Source organism: Orcinus orca, chromosome 6, assembly GCF_937001465.1.
Source record: "Orcinus orca chromosome 6, mOrcOrc1.1, whole genome shotgun sequence".
Lineage (NCBI taxonomy): Eukaryota > Metazoa > Chordata > Mammalia > Artiodactyla > Delphinidae > Orcinus > Orcinus orca.
This window is the reverse complement of record NC_064564.1, coordinates 115076602-115094559: the sequence shown is the minus strand read 5'-3', so window position 1 is coordinate 115094559 and position 17958 is coordinate 115076602. Positions and strand designations below refer to the sequence as shown.

At 47.6% G+C, this 17958-nt stretch overlaps 1 protein-coding gene across 6 annotated transcripts in view; it reads right to left on the bottom strand.

Moving 5' to 3' along the window:
- The window catches only part of FUBP3 (far upstream element binding protein 3), a 49619-nt gene that overhangs the window by 15448 nt on the left and 16213 nt on the right, over window positions 1-17958 (bottom strand). For 4 of the 6 annotated variants that reach the window (XM_033426949.2, XM_004269091.3, XM_033426947.2 and 1 more), the window contains 7 exons: window positions 11074-11107; window positions 8650-8699; window positions 8224-8295; window positions 6882-6939; window positions 4585-4747; window positions 3203-3301; window positions 398-502 (listed from right to left, as the gene is read on the bottom strand). In XM_033426949.2, coding sequence (XP_033282840.1) covers window positions 398-502; window positions 3203-3301; window positions 4585-4747; window positions 6882-6939; window positions 8224-8295; window positions 8650-8699; window positions 11074-11107 — 581 coding nt within the window. The remainder of the gene's footprint in view (window positions 1-397; window positions 503-3202; window positions 3302-4584; window positions 4748-6881; window positions 6940-8223; window positions 8296-8649; window positions 8700-11073; window positions 11108-17958) is intronic. The other 2 variants (XM_033426950.2, XM_033426945.2) reach the window with 1 other exon arrangement.

The following is a 17958-nucleotide window of genomic DNA, read 5'->3' as shown; positions in this document are numbered from 1 at the left end:
TAACGTTGGCAGGGCCCACCCTCGCTGTAGCCGACATCAAGGATGTATTTCGATCCCATTCCACCTCATCAGTAAAACAGGCTTAGGAGTTTGATACTATCACAACATAGGTCACCACGAAAACCTGGACTTGGGTCTTCATCTGGGCAGTGGGGTGCGCTTTGAAGCACAACCCCCAACCAGGGGGAACGGCCCCATTCCCTGAAATGCGTGCAGCTGGCGCTCCTCACTACAGCTGGCTGTCCCACTCCTTTCTCACACCCACCCTGTGAAGCCAGTGTACTAGGAGGGTTTTGCAGCTGAGATAAGAGTTAAATAACTTGCTCAAGGTTAAAGAGCTAACAGAAGCGTGCCCTACAACCTTAAACTTGCCTACTAACCTGTAACTCAAGCATACCTCTATACTGCCTCCTCCCATTCGGGAGCTGAAATCACCGCGTACACCTCGAAAATCAGCTTGGTCTTTTTCTCGGATGATCTCTAATACCATTTCTCTTGCTTGCTGCATAAACACAGATAAAAGGCATTAAGGAAAACAAAATCCTGAAAAAAGACATGACATCAGGTGAAAAGATCAAACCCTCTTAAATTGGGCTTAAAGCCTCAGGAGGTGCTCAGTGGGAGAACTCACTATATTATGTTACTATTGTTACATGGGACACGGGCAGGCTGCTACTGAGCAGTATATCGTGTATATCACAACTTCAATGACGTGTTCCTTACACTGTCCAAAATGTCCACACAGATAAGGGTTCACAGTCTTCTAAGCCACAGCTGGGTCAGCACATTGGTGCTGGGTCAGAACTTGATGACGGTCGCTCCACCGTATTTCTGACGTGCCATTTCTTTCTAGTGGGCAAGGGTGGGGTCTGAGAGCTCTGACAGTGGGCAGTTTCCATGGGAAGGAAGACATTAACAATGCATCCCATGGCAGAGAAGCTCCAGGGAGGGAAAGGGAAAAGGCCAGCCTGGGAGCCCGAAAATACCTCCTGGCACTGAGAGCTCGAACGTCTTACCAACTGGCAAGAGCCTCCCTCAACACCTGACTCTAAGGCGCATTCAGTGTCCTCACCCCCAAGGACGCACCTGAGTCAGTCCATCCCGCCCACGCCAGCACTGGCCCCCCAGGAGCCATGCTAAGGAGCAACCGCGCACAACTCAAGGTCATGTGAGAACTGAAACAGTCCCAGTTCTGGAAAAATCAAACCAAGCGAGAACAAGAAAAGCCAAAACAGCAACGTCTCACGACATCTGGAGAAACTGGAACATGGACTGACTATAATATGATGTTATGGGATTACCGTTATTTTCTTAGGCCTGGTTTTATAGAAGCAAGTTTTATTCTTAGGAGATACATACTGCAGGATTTGGAGGTAAAAACTCACAGTATCTGACACTTACTTACAAATGGTAAAGCAAAAAACTAAAACATAAACACACAAACAAAACAGTAAGTAGGTTGAAGGTATTCAGATGTTCGCTACACTATCTTTTCAACTTTTCTCTATATTTGAAGTTTTACAAAATAAAAAGTTGGGAAGAGGGAAAAAAAAAAGAAACTCAAAGAACAATATACCCTAAATACAGCAGACAGCTTCTTCATAATAAAAAACATGGAATACACAGTTTTAAAATAAAAAAAATACTGAAAACCTTTCTTTATAATAATTTCCCTGCAAATTCATGAAACATCAATGAAATAAGCTCTTTACCCAGGTATTTTTTCTACAAAAGACAAAGCCAAACGTTCCACTGGAGAAGGCAGGAGTGGAGGGCTTCTGGGAGGCAGGCTTTCTGTGTCCAGCCAGCTCTCCCCTCTGTCCAAAGAGCTCTACAACACACAGCAGAGGAGTCCCAGGCTGGACTGCGTGAGCCGAGTGAGGAAGATTAGGTGCAGTCTGTTTTTTTTTTTTATTAAAGCCCACCTGTTTACATCTAAAGAGGTTAGAAACTCTAGGGGACCTGACAGGGCAGTAGATAGTGAAGGGCTGCATTGCTGACGGGAACCTAAGCAAAGCAGCCACTGTAATCACCGGCCCTCAAACCTGTTCTAAAATCATTACATATAGAAACCTTGACCAAAAAAGAACTACCAGTGGTATCATTTGAGTTCAGCTGAACGACAGCATTAAGAAATACAGGAGGGGCTCCCCTGGTGGCGCAGTGGTTGAGAGTCCGCCTGCCGATGCAGGGGACACGGGTTCGTGCCCCGGTCTGGGAAGATCCCACATGCCGCGGAGCGGCTGGGCCCGTGAGCCATGGCCGCTGAGCCTGCGCGTCCGGAGCCTGTGCTCCGCAACGGGAGAGGCCACAACAGTGAGAGGCCCGCGTACCGCAAAAAAAAAAAAAAGAACTACGGGAATTCTTTTGCCAGAGACTGGTAACCTCTGCTGGATCAAAGCCCCAAAGCCCCTGCAGAGGGACAGCTGTCGCTGACGGGCCGGCTCACCAAGGTGTGTCGCTCTGGAGCTACTCTAAATGCAGCGAAGGTCAGGCAGGCTGAAGCAGGCAGAAAAAAGAGCGTTCGTGTCTCACGGGGACAGACACACTCCCACACCCACAGCGCACACACATTCCTGCTAATAGCCCAGGTGCTGGAAGATGGAGCACCTGGGTGATTTAGACCTAAGCCCCTGCTTTCAGCACCTGCGGTTGTCCTCTGAGGCTCACAGGACGCTTGCCACGAGGGCACACACGTGCCTTGTGTGGTACTGGCACCTTTGGTCACCTCCCACCTCAGCCAGTGATCTTGTAAAAATGGGTTGAGAGAACAAACAAATAAAAGCCAGAGGGAGACTGCATCTGAGCTGACCACAGCTCCACCTCGAAAACTGCATCTGATCAGAGCTGTGCCAGCCAATAAAACCTTCTGCGTTTACGGACAAGTTCTGTACGTGGGCTGCCCTGATGGCAGCCACCATCCACATGTGCTCTGAGCACTCTGAGCGCTGAAACGTGGCCAGTATAAATAAGGAACTCACTTTTTACTTAATCTGAACAAATTCCAACAGCCACGTGGCCAGCAGCTCTGGTACTGGGCAGCACAGCCCCATTCTTTGCATCACCAAACTTGGTTTGGGAAGACAGCTCAAGGAACACCCACCCAGTTTTATAATTTCTTGAACGACATAAAAGCTCTACAAGTACTACCAAGTGATACCGCCACACCCAGGACCTGCCTGACCCATGGTTTCTCTCCTACCTGTACTTTAAATGGGTCTCCGGTGATGCGCAGAGGCTTGTCCGCTCCCGTGGGCAACGGGCCGTCCTGGATCATGACCATCTTCACGCCTGCCCGCTCCTGTGAGGGCACACACACCGGTACAGCCCTCACCGTCAGCAAGAGGCACGCAGGATGGCACAGCTGCACGGGTCGGCTCGTGTCCACAGCGAGACATGCCCCACTAGCAAAGGCACTGCTCTCTGATCCGGCCCGTGAGGCTGGCCTCCGAGAATGCTGAGGTACACGCCGTGCTTGAGGGCGTCCAAGCCTGACCGAGAAAACCGTTTCCCAAAACTCTCCTCCCTTTCCGGTCCTGGAATATCTAAATGTGAACGAGCTACTTTTACAAGATGCTAAGCACCGAGCTAGACAATCTATTTAACGTCACGTGGTCAGAGCTCACGCACAGCAACGGGAGGGAAGGGCCACCACTTCCTGACCTCACAGAGGAGAGCTCTGAGTAAGCTACTGAAGGCTCCAGAGCCGATGAGCGCGGCACCAAAATTTGGATTCTGGGACTCTATAAAGTCTGAACTCTTAGGACTCCACGGCAGAATGCCTTCCACATCCAAGGACTGGGCTATACGAGAGCACACAGGCAGGCCACAACTCCGACCCGCAACTTTGAAAGCCCAGAGCTCGGAAAGAAGAGTTTGCTCCGAACTAAATCTGGCAGCAAAACTAACCTGAACTCACGTGAGCGTACTTCCAGCCCTCCTCTCATGGAGTGTGACTGTTAGGTTTAGCCATGAAAACCTGCACTTGTTACGGGATGCAGCCCCAAAACTTGCTGGGGGTATTAAACCTACAATACATTTGGCCCAAGTGTCTCACGTGAGGGATTCTGGAGCTCAGAGCAGCAAATGTTCACGGAGCATTTACTCAGTGGCAGGCTCTGCACTAAGGGTCTCATGTAAATCACAATAACGGGTATTATTTTAGCTCATTACAACAGCGAGGCCGGCACCTCCCTGCTCTTACAGACGAGGACCCTGAGCCTTAGAAAAGTACATGAGCGTAACTCCGATCTCACCACTAACGAGCAAGAGTGCTCCTGGCTCAGGGCCCTGGCTCTGGACACAGGATTTTTATCTGAGAGTCCTAACAGGGCTTCATTGCCACAGTGGCTGCTGCCAGTTCACGGGGACCCCAGGCCTTGGCGTCACAGCTGGCATCGAGCCTGGCCACAGAAAATGTTCAGATCTGCAGAGGCACTCGGGCAGAGGTTTCGTGGGGAGCTCTGCAGCGTGGTGCACAGCCAGCCCGGCTGGGACACGCCAAAGCCGCACAGAACCTCCCAACCCAGGAAGATGGAGGAGGATGAGGGCTGTCGAGCGCCGCTCGGCCAAGGGCTCACGCACCTGCAACTGCTTTATTGTCTCCCCTCCCTTGCCGATGACCAGCCCCACTTTAGACGCAGGGATGAGAATCTCCTGGATCGTGCTGTTGCCGTCTATGTCATTATGAAAGCCAGGTCCATTCCGACAGCGGTCCACAATCTGTCCCAGGAGCCGTTTGGCTTGTCTTTGGGAGGGAAAAGAACCACAAGAGAGCCAGCATTAAATGAATGCTCTAGGCGCCCAGGAAGGGGAAACAGCACCGGGGGAACACGCGAAGGAGTCAAGGCAGCCCTCCATCCAGCTCCAGCTCCTGCCCTCACAACCCAGGAGGTCTCTGCCATCCGCCACGCTACTGGGCTGGAATTTAAAAGCAACGCACACCACAACAGCAACGTTCCAACACAGCCCCTCCACGTCTGCCCTCTGCTCGCGCTTGTGTCTCGCGTGCACGCCACAGACACGCCTGTCTCCGATTCGAATGTCAGCTGCTCTGGTGGCAGCTGTCTACCTTTGACCCCCTGCATCTCTTGCTGCTCCCCGATCCAGCATAACCCCTCTCACAGAGCATACGCTCGACAGATATTTGTTAAACAAGAGCAGGAGAGAAAGCAATGAGAAAGACGGGAAGAGAGAAAGCAAGGGTTAGTAATCATCATTTGAATTCTCAAACTCCAAATTTCTTCTCCATAACCAACCAGACTGCTCGATGACTTCTAAGCTACGGCTACAAATCACCAGTTTGGTTTCAAGGGGTGGGGAAAAAAGGAGGCAGATGCAGCTGTACAGTCATATACACCTGCTTTGTGCTTTCCATGTCAGACTGTCAAGAGCCTGCATTTCCCGTGGGATTTTATGCCGATTCACCTGGAGACTGGGGAGGGAATGGCAATGCTGGAACAGAACCACCCAGCCTGCCGAGGTCATCTGTTGGGCCAATTGCCTTTTCTGCACCAGAATTTCCCCTGGCTGTTATTTGCAGTATTTATTCTTTAAATCACCACATACAATCTATTTTGTGGTTCTTCGCGCAGGCTCAGCGGCCATGGCTCACGGGCCCAGCCACTCTGCGGCATGTGGGATCCTCCCGGACCTGGGCACGAACCTGTGTCCCCTGCATCGGCAGGCGGACTCTCAACCACTGCGCCACCAGGGAAGCCCTCGTGGTTCTTTTAATAGGGAAAAATTCAGCTACTAAACAGGCTGGCTATACTGCACACTGAAGAAAAAACTGTTTCCTCCTAAAGTTACAATCCCATTGCCTCCACTGCTTGGGTAGAAGAGGAAGCAGGAATGTTTAGAAGAGCAGGAAGAAAGAAGCGAATGGCAGGAAATAGATGTTGCCTTCTGCAGTCTTGAGCCTTTGTGTATCTTCTCAGTTACAGCAGCTTTTTAATATTTTGCTTGTGTACTACATTAACCTGCGTTGGAAGAAAAGTGCCTTGACTCCAGCAAAAGCATCCTGCTTGCCCTATAATGCACACCTGCCAGTGATATTTATTCTGGTTCACTGCTTGCAATGTTACAGCAGAACAAGAAAATTTAAACTCATCTAGACTCCCTGAGAAATGGAAACAATAAAACAGCCCTACCTACAGAGCCAGACATAATCTCAGCACTCCTGTCCCCAAATGCAACACTACTCGGTAGACTGAAAGAGGAAGGAGAGCAGACTCTACGTTAGTGCCTCCCCTTTCCCCAGGGGCTTCTTGGATTTACGAGGCCTGCATCTGGTACAAGGCTCCAAGCATGCGTGTACCAGGAGAGCAATGCTAGTCTTAAGGCTGCAGTAAGGGCCCAAAAGTCCAAACAGCCTCTGGCCAGTCCATATGGCCCTCTGAGTGGAGCAATGGCCACAAAGAGTAGATTCATCTGGTTCACCAATATCAGAAGGGCAACGGGATCAGCCCCAGGCAAGAGACCTGATGCCAGGATTCTCAGTGCTTCACAGAGTGGGAGGCTTACTGATCCAGACCTGCTCAGGTGAAGGAGGCATTAACACGGAAGCAGCGAGTTAATGAGAGCATTCAGGCAGGGTGAAAGTACACTCTCGAGGACCTGGTTTATGAAGCAGATGTTATGACAGCTGTGAGGAATTCTGTGGGGTTTGAAAAAAAGGTGATACCTTATGTGTTTAAGGTAACAGAACAACTCCCCTGGCGTGGCAACCTCCCAGATCCTTCTCTAAGGAAGCACCTGCTTTCGTGGCCAGATTGCCGCACAGATCGACAGTGCTCAGTAACAATTCTGCCCTTCCATTTCTCCCCACCTGGGGAAGGAGGAAGAAGAGTGAAAGGAAAAAGTAAATAAAATAAACTTACTCAATGCTTTCTGGGGTTCCGGTAAGTACACAGGGCCTCTCTGGAATCCCAGAACTCTCTATAAGAAGAATCAAGAAGATGAGGTGTGTTGGTGGGCATCAGGCAACCGTGCGCCTCCGCCTCTGTGTACGGACTGTCTCCCCGGGCTGGTTCCTAAACCAGCCCCACAGAAGGCCCGGCTCCCAGAGAAAGACAGCTTGCTTCCACTTGTGGAGCGAATATCAAGCTGGTAGCTCCACCCTAGATTCTCCAAATGAAAACAAGTCCTGCAGGGGAAGCTGGGAGGACGCAGCAGAGGTCTCTGAGTTGGTCCTGATTACCAGCCTCAGCTTCACATCTGACCCGCTTGCGTGCTAGTAAGTGCCAGTCACTCAACCCGCTGCTCCTCAGTCTGTCCATTTGCAGTGTAGTTTAATGGTTATCTGTCTGCAGTTCTGAGGCACACTCGTAAGGAGTTTAATGGCATGCACATCAGAGTTATGACCAGTAATTGCATGAACACTTCAAGAGAACAGTGACACCCACGTGGAACTGGTTCCAGGCCATTTGACAAGAGAGGAAAAAAATCTTACTTTCCAACACCACACACGACGCTTTATTTTGTTCCTAAAAACAACTGCCTCTGAAAACTCATATTCAAAAAAAATTAAAGAGAAATAGCTAACAGCAGTAACTGCTTTCAAGACACTGTACTAAGTATCTTTCAAAATGACAAACACTTCTGTGGTCGAATGTCCTCCAAATCCCATCCTCTGCTGTGGAAAGAGGTCAAACTCAGATGATGAAACTTAGAAACGAAAGTAAAAACTCTTCTTCCTCAGTCTGTCTCTCTCCATATCACATGGTCAAAATGCACCAGGCTGGGAAAGGTCCTGAGCCGTGTTTAACATGTGCTAATTTAGCCAGAACCTTCAGATGGCCTCTTTCCACAAAGGGCAGGGACGGTCTAATCCAGGGGAGCCGGCGAGCAGTCCCCAGGCATGAGCCCAGAGCCCCAGGTCTCGTCCAGGCCCCACTATGTCTGGCATAACATTCTGGTGCAGAAAACAGAGGTCCTAGACCAGCAGGTGTTTGGGAGGGGCCACACCGGGCCCAGAGCTGCAGAGGGTCTCCCCAGAGGCCAGACGGGCGGCATCATCTCTGGGCCCACTTTGGCTCTGGTTTTTCTGGTTCTCAACTGGGAGGTCAGCTCCAAAAGTGCAAGGAAAACAGCAATCACATATACTTACCCAAGCCCCTAAACTTCTAAGCAACAAGCAAAGGTACTAAATATGAAAAACTCTGTAAAAAAAAGACTGATTTCTACCAAACTGAGATCTATGAAAAAAAAAGTAGTCCTTACCCGAGGCAATCTGAATTTTGCAACCAGATTCTGCTTGAATCCGTGAAATCTGCTCACCTCCCCGGCCGATAACTGAAACAAATTAAACAGGGTGAGAACATGCCCCCTTTATTCCATATTTAACTACACATGTGTGACAATTAATTCAGCAAACATTCACACTTGGCTCACAGCACAACAAATCAGGTTGGCCTCAGCGAGCCCACAGGAATTGCATGTGAAACACAGCCAACGACATGGGGTTCTCTAGCTGAAGTGGGGGAGGGGGGGACCCAGGGCCCAACCTTCTGGTCTCCCTGCAGTGCTCCGGGGCTCTAGAGAACATGATGTGCGGAGCATTCTACCATGGGTGACACTCCCACTGAGAGATTAAAATGAAAATAAGGAACAGAAATGAGGGAAAAAGTAGATAATGTGGATACTTACTAAATCCAACCATTTTATCAGGCACTTTGAATTCTTCTGTTATTACTGCCCTAAAAACAAAGAACATTTTGGAAAAATACACAGAATAAAGAATTCTGCAGTCATTTTAGGTTCCCCAAATTTCCCATATTGGCAATGTTAGAAGATAAAGGCTTAAAAGAAATCATGCCAATCTGGCTCACAAGCCCACAACCATCCACAAAGACTGTCATCTAATGAACCCCTTGGTCCATCACTCCTTGAAGAGATCCAAGCCTCCCCTTTCCTTGTGTCAGAGGAGGAAACCTCTATTTTTTTCATTAAACCATCAACTAACTGCACTAACCACTGCCTTTTCTTCCTACAGCTACCCTCAGTATTGCTGAACACCTGAAGATCCTCTGGGGAGTGGGGAGTGTTTTAGACTTCTATTCAAGTCTCCCTAGATGAAGAGGGACAACTACTCTTCAATATTCCTTGTTTCCCAATCTTTTTATTGCTTTCTGGCCTCCCTCTAATTTATCTGCCTTTTAGGGTGAGACGTCCCAAATGGAACCGGTATCCAACCGAGGCCTAATCAGTGCTGACCAGTACAGAATAATTACCTTGCTTACTTGGCAACGTGCTTCTGTTAAATGCTACCCCATCCATTACATGTTTTTTTTTTTTTTTAAAAAACCAACTATTGCACTGGCTCTTTCAAACAACTCTTCAAATTTGCTGTATGGTGTATTGTGGACAATATCCAATTTGCCCAACACCCCAGAAAGCAATTAAATCTAAACATTTACCTTAGGAGGAAGCTAAATGCAAGTAGTTTTTTTTTTAAAAAAAAAGGTAAGCATTTTTAAACATCTCTCACACTGCTGGATTTTTACCCATCATGGAAAGCAATGAATAAGTGCATGTTTTCAGGGAAAGTGCAGCACTTAGAAGAAATGCAGTATCATAAATAGCACTGCCACTGTATCATTCTGATGTGAGCAAACAGTCTTCTTGTGTTTACACCCTCAGATTACATATGCACAGGGATTATCTCTACCTCTTTATCCAAATTCACACCGAAATCAGGCAATTCCCAGCTTCCTAATCAGTAAGAGTGTGGCTGTTAATGCCAAGGCTCGGCTGGCCTAACAGTACGTCGTACAATAGACGGGGGGTCCCTGTTGGGATGTTTCCTGATGGTAGTGAAGGGTAACAGTGCTTCTGTATGTGTAGCCGCCAGGCTGCTGCTCACACGCAGCACAAGCTGTCTACTCTCAGGAAACAGTACTGTGGAATTTACTAGAAGGGGTTCAACACCAGCACAACTCAAAACTCAGGCAGCTCCTCAGCCCGCAGGAACAATTTTAGCAGACTCTCTTTGAGGAAAAAACGTATTAGGATAAACTGCTTTGGGCTTCCTGGAAGACAAAGCTCCATTCTAAATGCAAGGCTGAAACTGGTCTAATGCACAAAGTACAAACATTTTGGAAAGTAAAATCCTGATTAACTACGGCTTTATAGGAAAGTTACATTTGATACTGACACAACCTCATTTCAATGACTATATTTCAATTCATTAAAAAACAAAGCAAACAAAGAAACAATAACTAAAAAACCCCAGAATAGATCTTTTGGTTATCTGATGCCTGGTGATTTCTAGAAACTCCTAAACATTTGCATAGAACACAAGAGGATACAACTGTATCATTGCTGGTGAACGTTAAGGATAACATGTTACAGTAACAAATACACAGCATAAAATTTCACCCCTTAGGGAAGAGAAGCCTTCCTGGCGGTTTCCTGTATATTTTATCCTTTTTTGAATGACAACATTGTGACCACAAATATTCCATCTTACAGACTGGTCTTTTTAAAGCCCAGAGGTCTTTGTCTCTCTCTAAATCCTCAGTGTTTAAGGGAACTCTGTGAGGGGAAACTAAGGAAGGGAGTCAACCGGGCAGCCATCCAAGGTTCTGCTGCCAGGCCTCTCACTACAGTGGGGGGACCTGGGCTCCCGCCTCCCAGACCGTGATGACTGGAGCAACACAAGCTCCATCTTGTGAAAGCCCAGCAAGTCACACTTCTTCAGCACAGCTCTGCTCAAGCGAAGAGGTCAGGGTCCATAAAACAAATGCTGGGAAAACCATCCAGCCAGGAGGACAATTCTCACATTCTCTACTTTTAAATTCAACGTATGTGGGCAGAAAGAGCAGCGCCAACATCCCAGAAGTCTTCTAAGTTTACACAGGATAACGGCTGCGTTTTAATACCTTGTATTAGTTTATCCTTTCAGCTTACACTGTCTTGGAAAGGACTACAAAAAAAGTTGAGTCTTAAGGAAATCTAGCCCATGTTTTTTCACACTCTCAACCTCTGACTTTCTAACACTCTAGTACAGATGGTGGATCAATAAACAATTAGAAATGATCAATAAATAATAAAACATAACCCACTGCTTACCTTTGATGTACCAAGGCCCCTAACTGGTTAGCTACTGTGGCAAAGAGAAAAGAGAAATCAAAGCATTAGCACGGATAAACTAACTTCACCCTTACGCGAGTTCTTACCGTTTCGGGGGGGGAGAAAAAGAAAGGCAGAAAGAAAGCAAACAGTAATCTAGGCTCAGTGGCTGAGATGAATGTGTTATACGATATGAAACAGGAGGGGACGTTGTGATCAACACAGTCTCTAACCCAGTGTCCAGCTGAACGCAGGATAAGAAATTGATCTGTGTGTCCACATGCTGAGAGGCCTGGGAGAAAATCCTGCTCGCCTAAATCCCTCTCTCTTCCTACCTCCCTCCTGCTTGGGATCCAAACTCAATGTAAAGATGGCGAGGGTCCCTTCTTTCTCTTTTGAAAACAAATGAGAAGATTTAACCTCCTAGCTCAGAAGCATTGTTAAAGACTGCTCCGTGGCAGCTGCAGTCACTGAGAAAGTGCACATATGTTCCCGCCGGCCATGCCATGGGGCACCCCCTCCGCTCTCCCTACCCTCTCAAGAGCATGAGCTTCTCAAGGAGAGGATCTGGCCTCCTCCCTCCCCGGGCCTTTTCGCTGAGCCACCACTGCCGTCTGTATACAGCGGACACTAAGAGTCAGCAACCGCCTTTCAAGCCCATTTCACAGAGACAACGGTGCCCAACAGGCTCTAATGATGAAAACCAACTCTGCAATCATATCCCCACAACACAATTTTATCTACGCTTTTTGTTCGTTTCTCCTCTTTCAGCTATTGATGAGTGTCTCCACCAGCCATCAGCAAAAAATGATTCTGTGGTGTTTCCCTTTTGGAAAATGCAGCCCAGGAAACACGGTCAGCAGACAACAAAAAAGTATAAATCCTAACTGTCTTATAAGGAATTGAATGAATCTTACAATATGCTAACAAGAGCTTTCAAAAATATGTCTCTGGGGAAAGTTATAAGAAGGACAGATATGCGATAAGTGGGGAAGGATCAATTACATCAACCTCAGAACAAAGACTGAAATGGTTTGACATCCGAAATCTAGGTCTCCAATATAGTCTTCTTTCTGCTTGAACTTAACCCTGTCATTCTCTGACCGGGGAGGAGCTGGTCATAAAACAACAAAGGAAAAGAAACCAGATCATGATGTTTTAAAAGAAGAATAAAAAGCACGGAGAAGCATGCTAGCAAAAAGTACACGAAGCTATTGAGTCAATACCACATTTCTCCCGGATCAACAGCAACACAATGGTCTACAGCCAAAATATTGACATTACGTACTATTAACCTGCTTATCTCAGGGATAACAGAATTGTTTTTTACTGAATCTTAAAATTTTCTTTTTGCATTTCCAGTTTGAATATGACAAACGCCCTCACCTGGGATAGGCACTGTTCATGGTTCCCATTCCACGTGAAAGGTGGACATTGTGAGAGGGGACGCCCACACTTAGGGCAGTGGGTATGAAAACAACACACTGAAGGAGAAGGTCCACGACAGAGGGCTGCTGAGTGTGGCTGGCCCCGTGTTTCTATTTAAGGGTCAAGCTCAGCTTCCCTGCTTACTGTCAGAATTCTTCTCTTACGGGTAAAGAATCCAGGGAAGACAGAGGAACTAAAATGTCCTGAAATGATGCAAACACAGAAGGGAGGTGCCCAGTCCCCAAACGCGGCAACGTGGCGGGACCTTGGCTCCTGGTCTCCTGTGCTGTTTGGTAAGAGGTGTCAAAGGGCTGATGATTTTCTGATATTTCAGCCAGAAAAGCCGCAGAAACACAGTCAAGGGCTACACTACCATAAAGAACTTCATGAGATTCACAAGAACATTCAGAGGGCTCGTGGTCAAAAGCCATTTGAAATTTTGTGCTCATCAAAAAAAGGAAATTCCTTTCTGTTGGCAAAGTACGTGTGACGGGCGTCACGCACACCGTATCATTTCTGACAGCCAACTGCTTTGCTGCCAAGTGGAGGTGCCTACAGAGATCGAAAATAAAAGTGCACACACCACTATCCCACAAATAGACGGACTGCTGAGAGCAACACACAGCACCAAAGAATGAAATCAAATTCAAATCCAGATCCAACTCTTTGAGCTGGTGGACTCTTAAGCGGGCAAATCGCCTCCCTCCTCCACGCAGGTGCTGTAGCCGGAGGCTGCAACGCCATTTAAAGTTTCATTCCCTTCGGAAACATTCCCATTTGATGCCTAAAAATGAAAACCAGCAGTTAGATGAGGGGCACTGGGCACTCATACAGCAAACCGCTAACGTCCGACTCCACGAATAGGGGCTTCTCTGCGTCTTCAGGATGAAAAGGGGCAGGCGAGGGAGGCAATGGCAACGCCTATCAAGCTCAATTTATGGTAACTACCGTCATTTACTGTAAAAAAGGAAAAGTGCTGAATAAAATCAGTCCTATTTCCTGTTAATGGCACCTGCTGGTCGACCACGGTTCAGCCTGCCTCCAAAGTTCCCCTCGGGGCAACACGCGCAGGTGTGGTTCTCATGTATCCTGCGCGCTGTGTAATGGAAGGCCGCCCGGGCGATGGCAAGATGAGCTTCCTAGAGAAAATATTCACGCTACAATATGAGAAATCCTTTCTGAAGAGTAACCCTCTGCCAGTTTCAAGCATGATCTTTGAAAAAAATAAGGCACTGGACACATTTTTTCCCCATTAGTGAGGAGGAAAAAAGTCTCCATTTTCTTCCCCCCAAAGAAATGCTATCAAAATATCACTGGGGAACACACCCAGCTTTATAATACACAACAATCTTAACGGTTACCCCCTCCCACTCCCCTTCAAAAAGGCTCAAAGGACCAAAGCGTCCGTCATCCCAGTGCAGACAAGACCTGGGATGCACAGAGCAGCAGACCTGCAGCAGGTGAGCAGGCAGGTCCGGAGAGGAAGTGCCGGCAGTTCTTATGTGACCCATGACCAGCAGAACAAAGCAATAAACCAAACCTTCCTCTTCAGCCTCTGAACACAACCCTCCTGCGCCCGTGCTTGGATTCCAGTCTCCGCGACTCTTGACCGATGCCTTTCCAAGCCCCGGTTAAGGTCAGTGAGACTTGCAGTCAGCTGCAGGGACATCTGCAGTTTCCAAGGCATTTTTTAAAAGCTTTTCTGCCAAGGACAATACGAAGGCTTCCTGTGTTCTAAGGCAGCAGCGCCCATCCCAGAGCCACAATAAACTGACACACTTAGCTCAGCTCTAAGTCCCTAGACGCATAATCTCTAACTCATTTGGCAAATTATTATTTTTTAAAGGCGAGAGTAAATCCAAGTTTATCTCAATAATGTCACTTCCACTTGCAGTTGACATGCTCTGCGAGTGGAAGACCACCACTAGCTTCAAAGGGCGCTCCTCTAGGTGCCTCACCTGCAAGAACCCACTTAGTCCTACAAGAGCCCTGCGAGGCAGATGCTGTCACTACCCGTCCCATTTGACCGATGGAGGCGCGATCACACCCAAGCCCTCAGAAAAGGGCACAGGTGAGCGAGTGCCCGTGCCCACGTGACCTCTGAACCGTCATGCCTTTCAGGCGCTGGGCACTGTGCCGGGTCCGGGGCGTGAAATGGTGAATGAGGTCATCTTTGCCTTCAAGGTGAGAGTCTCATGGGGAAAGCAGCAACCTACCCTGGTCTCCAGGAGTGCAGAGGTGTTAGGAACCCCACCTGCACCCCTCCCCAGTTCCAGTGCCCACCCAAGGGTCTCGGGAGAAAAATTAAGAGGAAAAATAAAGGGTATGATACTTGTTTACAGTACTGTGCCTTATTTTCATTTCATCCAGCGGCTATGAAATCAATTTAGGGGGTCACGACCAGCTTTATTAAAAAGTGAAATAGAAAACTGAAGGGACCATGGATACTAAGGGTATGTATTTCATAAAGTTTTAATTTCAATTACACACGTGATTTTAGTATGTGTGTAGTCAATAGTTCTGAAGGAGGGAGATATGAGTATTTCTTACATTGTAAGTAGTATTTTAAAAGTGTGAAAATCACTTCTTACGATCCTGATGATAATTTCCTGAGGTAAATATTATCTCCATTTTACAGGTGAGGAAACAGACTTAGAGAAGTAAAGCAAGCTGCCCAAAGCCACACAGCTAATAACACGCAGAGCTGGGATTCAAACCCCAAACTCAGACTCTGGAGTCTCCATTCTCAAGCATTCCCTATTACAGCACGTGAGACAGGGACCCAGTTTCAAGTCTTCCTTCTGCCACTTATCAGGTACCCGCCCTTGGTCAAACCACTTCTCCAGACACCTCTACAATAAGGAGTTCAGGCTCCAGGGCTCCTTCCGGCCTCTTCTTATTCTGTACGGGCCCTCCCACCACTCCATCTCTAAACCCTGGCGATCACTAATCTATTTTCCGTTCCAAAAATGTCATGTAAGTGGGATCATACAGTATGTAACCTTTTGGGGTAGGCTTTTTTCACTCAGCGTAATTTCCTAGGAATCCATCCAGGTGGCTGCAGGTATCAACAGTCTGTTCCTTTATACTGCTGAGTAGTATTCCATGGAGACCATGGAGGTACCAGGTTGTTAACCAGTCACCTGCTGAAGGACATCTGGGCTTCAGTTTGGGGCTATTATGAATAAAGCTGCTATGAAGATGTGTGGGCAAGTTTTTGTGTCAACACAAGTTTTCTTTTCTTGGGGATAAATGCCCAGGAGTGTAACCGTGGCCTGAATGGTAAGTGCATATTTAGTTTTGCAAAAAGCTCATCAGGGGGCTTCCCTGGTGGCGCAGTGGTTAAGAATCCGCCTGCCAATGCAGTGGACACAGGTTCGAGCCCTGGTCCAAGAAGATCCCACATGCCGCGGAGCAACTAAACCCGTGCGCCACAACTACTGAGCCTGTGCTCCAAATCCCGCGTGCCACAACTACTGAAGCCCACGCACCTAGAGCCCGTGCTCCACAACAAGAGAAGCCACCGCAATGAGAAGCCCGCGCACTGCAACGAAGAGTAGCCCCCGCTCGCCGCAACCAGAGAAAGTCCACACACAGCCATGAAGACCCAACGCAGCCAAAAATAAAAATAAAAAGTAAATAAAATTAAAAAAAAAAAAAGCTAATCAGGTGGTTTTCACATACAGCCAGGGTCAAGAACCACTCTGGGTCATATATTCCCTAAAAGAATTTTGAAAAACTATGAAACCCTTTTGATTTGACAATTAAGTTATTTTCCTAGGTTAATGGGTGCAAATAATATATCAGGTATTGCACATGGCTTCAGTTATATCTCTGCTGCAACACTGATACTGCAGATTTAGCTCACTTGTTTTCATGGAAGATGTCTACGATTTCATCTACTTGGCTAAGCCAACTGTCAAACCAACCAGTCAGATCATACTCTGCCAGGAAAAAAAAACTCACTTCCCTTTTCCAACTCACACATGTGTTAATATGCACTCACGTGACGACAACTCACTTCTGAATTACAATCCTAAAACGGACGGGTCAGGTGGAGGGGAGGAGGGGACAGCATGAGCCTCTGCCATGAGCTGTTACCTGGATAAAATAAAAATCTTCTTACCAAGACTCTCATGCTTTTATCGTCTTGGGATTCCCCACTCAGGATCCCGGACTCACCCCTCTTGAGGCAGTTGAGGATTTCACCGCTCTTGGTGACAAACCGCCATAAACTAAAGAAGGGTGATGTGAAAAGGGGCGTGGAAAGGAGTAGGCCCACGTGGCATCCCCAGCAGAGACACAATTCTCAGATCCATTTTAGGGGAGAGGGTGCACAGAAGCGTAAGAGCTGGAGAAGGATCCCGTGAACCTGTCCACACCCACCTAACCCTGGGAGGACATCATGCACCCCGGCTTGAAGACTACTGCTTGACAACACCCCTGATTTACTTTCCCTACTTTGCAAAAGGCAGATCTTCCCCCACCCCCTCCAACCCTCAGGGACCGGGTTTTAGTCTTGGCTCTTCACCCCTGCAGCATCATTATTACCCTCCATACAGGGAGAGTATGAGCATCCCTGAGATGCATTTTTCTCTCTTTCCAAAGCAGAGGCTCTGGCCCTTGCAGGATCCTGCCTGAGGTGGTGCAGGCTCCGTGCCTGCAGCTGCACGGACGCCCCTGCCACGCAGCTGCAGGCACACTGGCCCTCGCCACTCCCGAGCACGGGCACCTCTCATCCCCCTTCTCTCTCTGAAAGTCTGGAATTTAAAACATTCTTTCCTCCTCACTCTTTTTTCCTCCTTCTCCTTGCCCTATGCCACAAGTGCTGAAATAAAACTTGGGAAGGACCATAGAGATATTCTATTCCGATCTTCCTGTAAATCATTCATTTGGTAGTACCCCTAAAAATTCTCCTTCCTTCATTCCACAAGACGACCAGAAAGTGTGGTAAATCTAAGATGGTATTATGTAAGTATCAAAGTCTCTGGTAGAAAAGGCAGGCATATTTTCAAAGTCACTAGCATAACACTCCCTGCCCCCCAACCCCGACCCTTTGCAATGGCAGGAATGGTGCTTTATTCACCCCAAGTTCTGATTTTGGTGCCATTCTTTACAGATTAGACAGGAAGAGAGTGTGGTCTGTTTGAACTAAAAGAGCTCAAGGGGACGTGATTACCTAAAACTCTCCCAGAGTAAAAAAAAAAAAAAACTGGAGAAGATGCTTTCATTGCCCCTCGAAATATGGCGGGGACAATGGGAAGAGTGCCTTTTCCATCTGTCAACCAGCTCTACGTAAAGAGTAGAAACCACTTGTTTTCTCCAGCAGTCAAGACAGAGAGTGGAACCTGAGACAAGGAGATTTGTTTAAGGAAATTAGGGGAGTGGGGACCCTCTGTACACCTTCCTAACTGACGATTAAGCAAGTATTAGAGTTAATCATTTGACAAGGCTGAT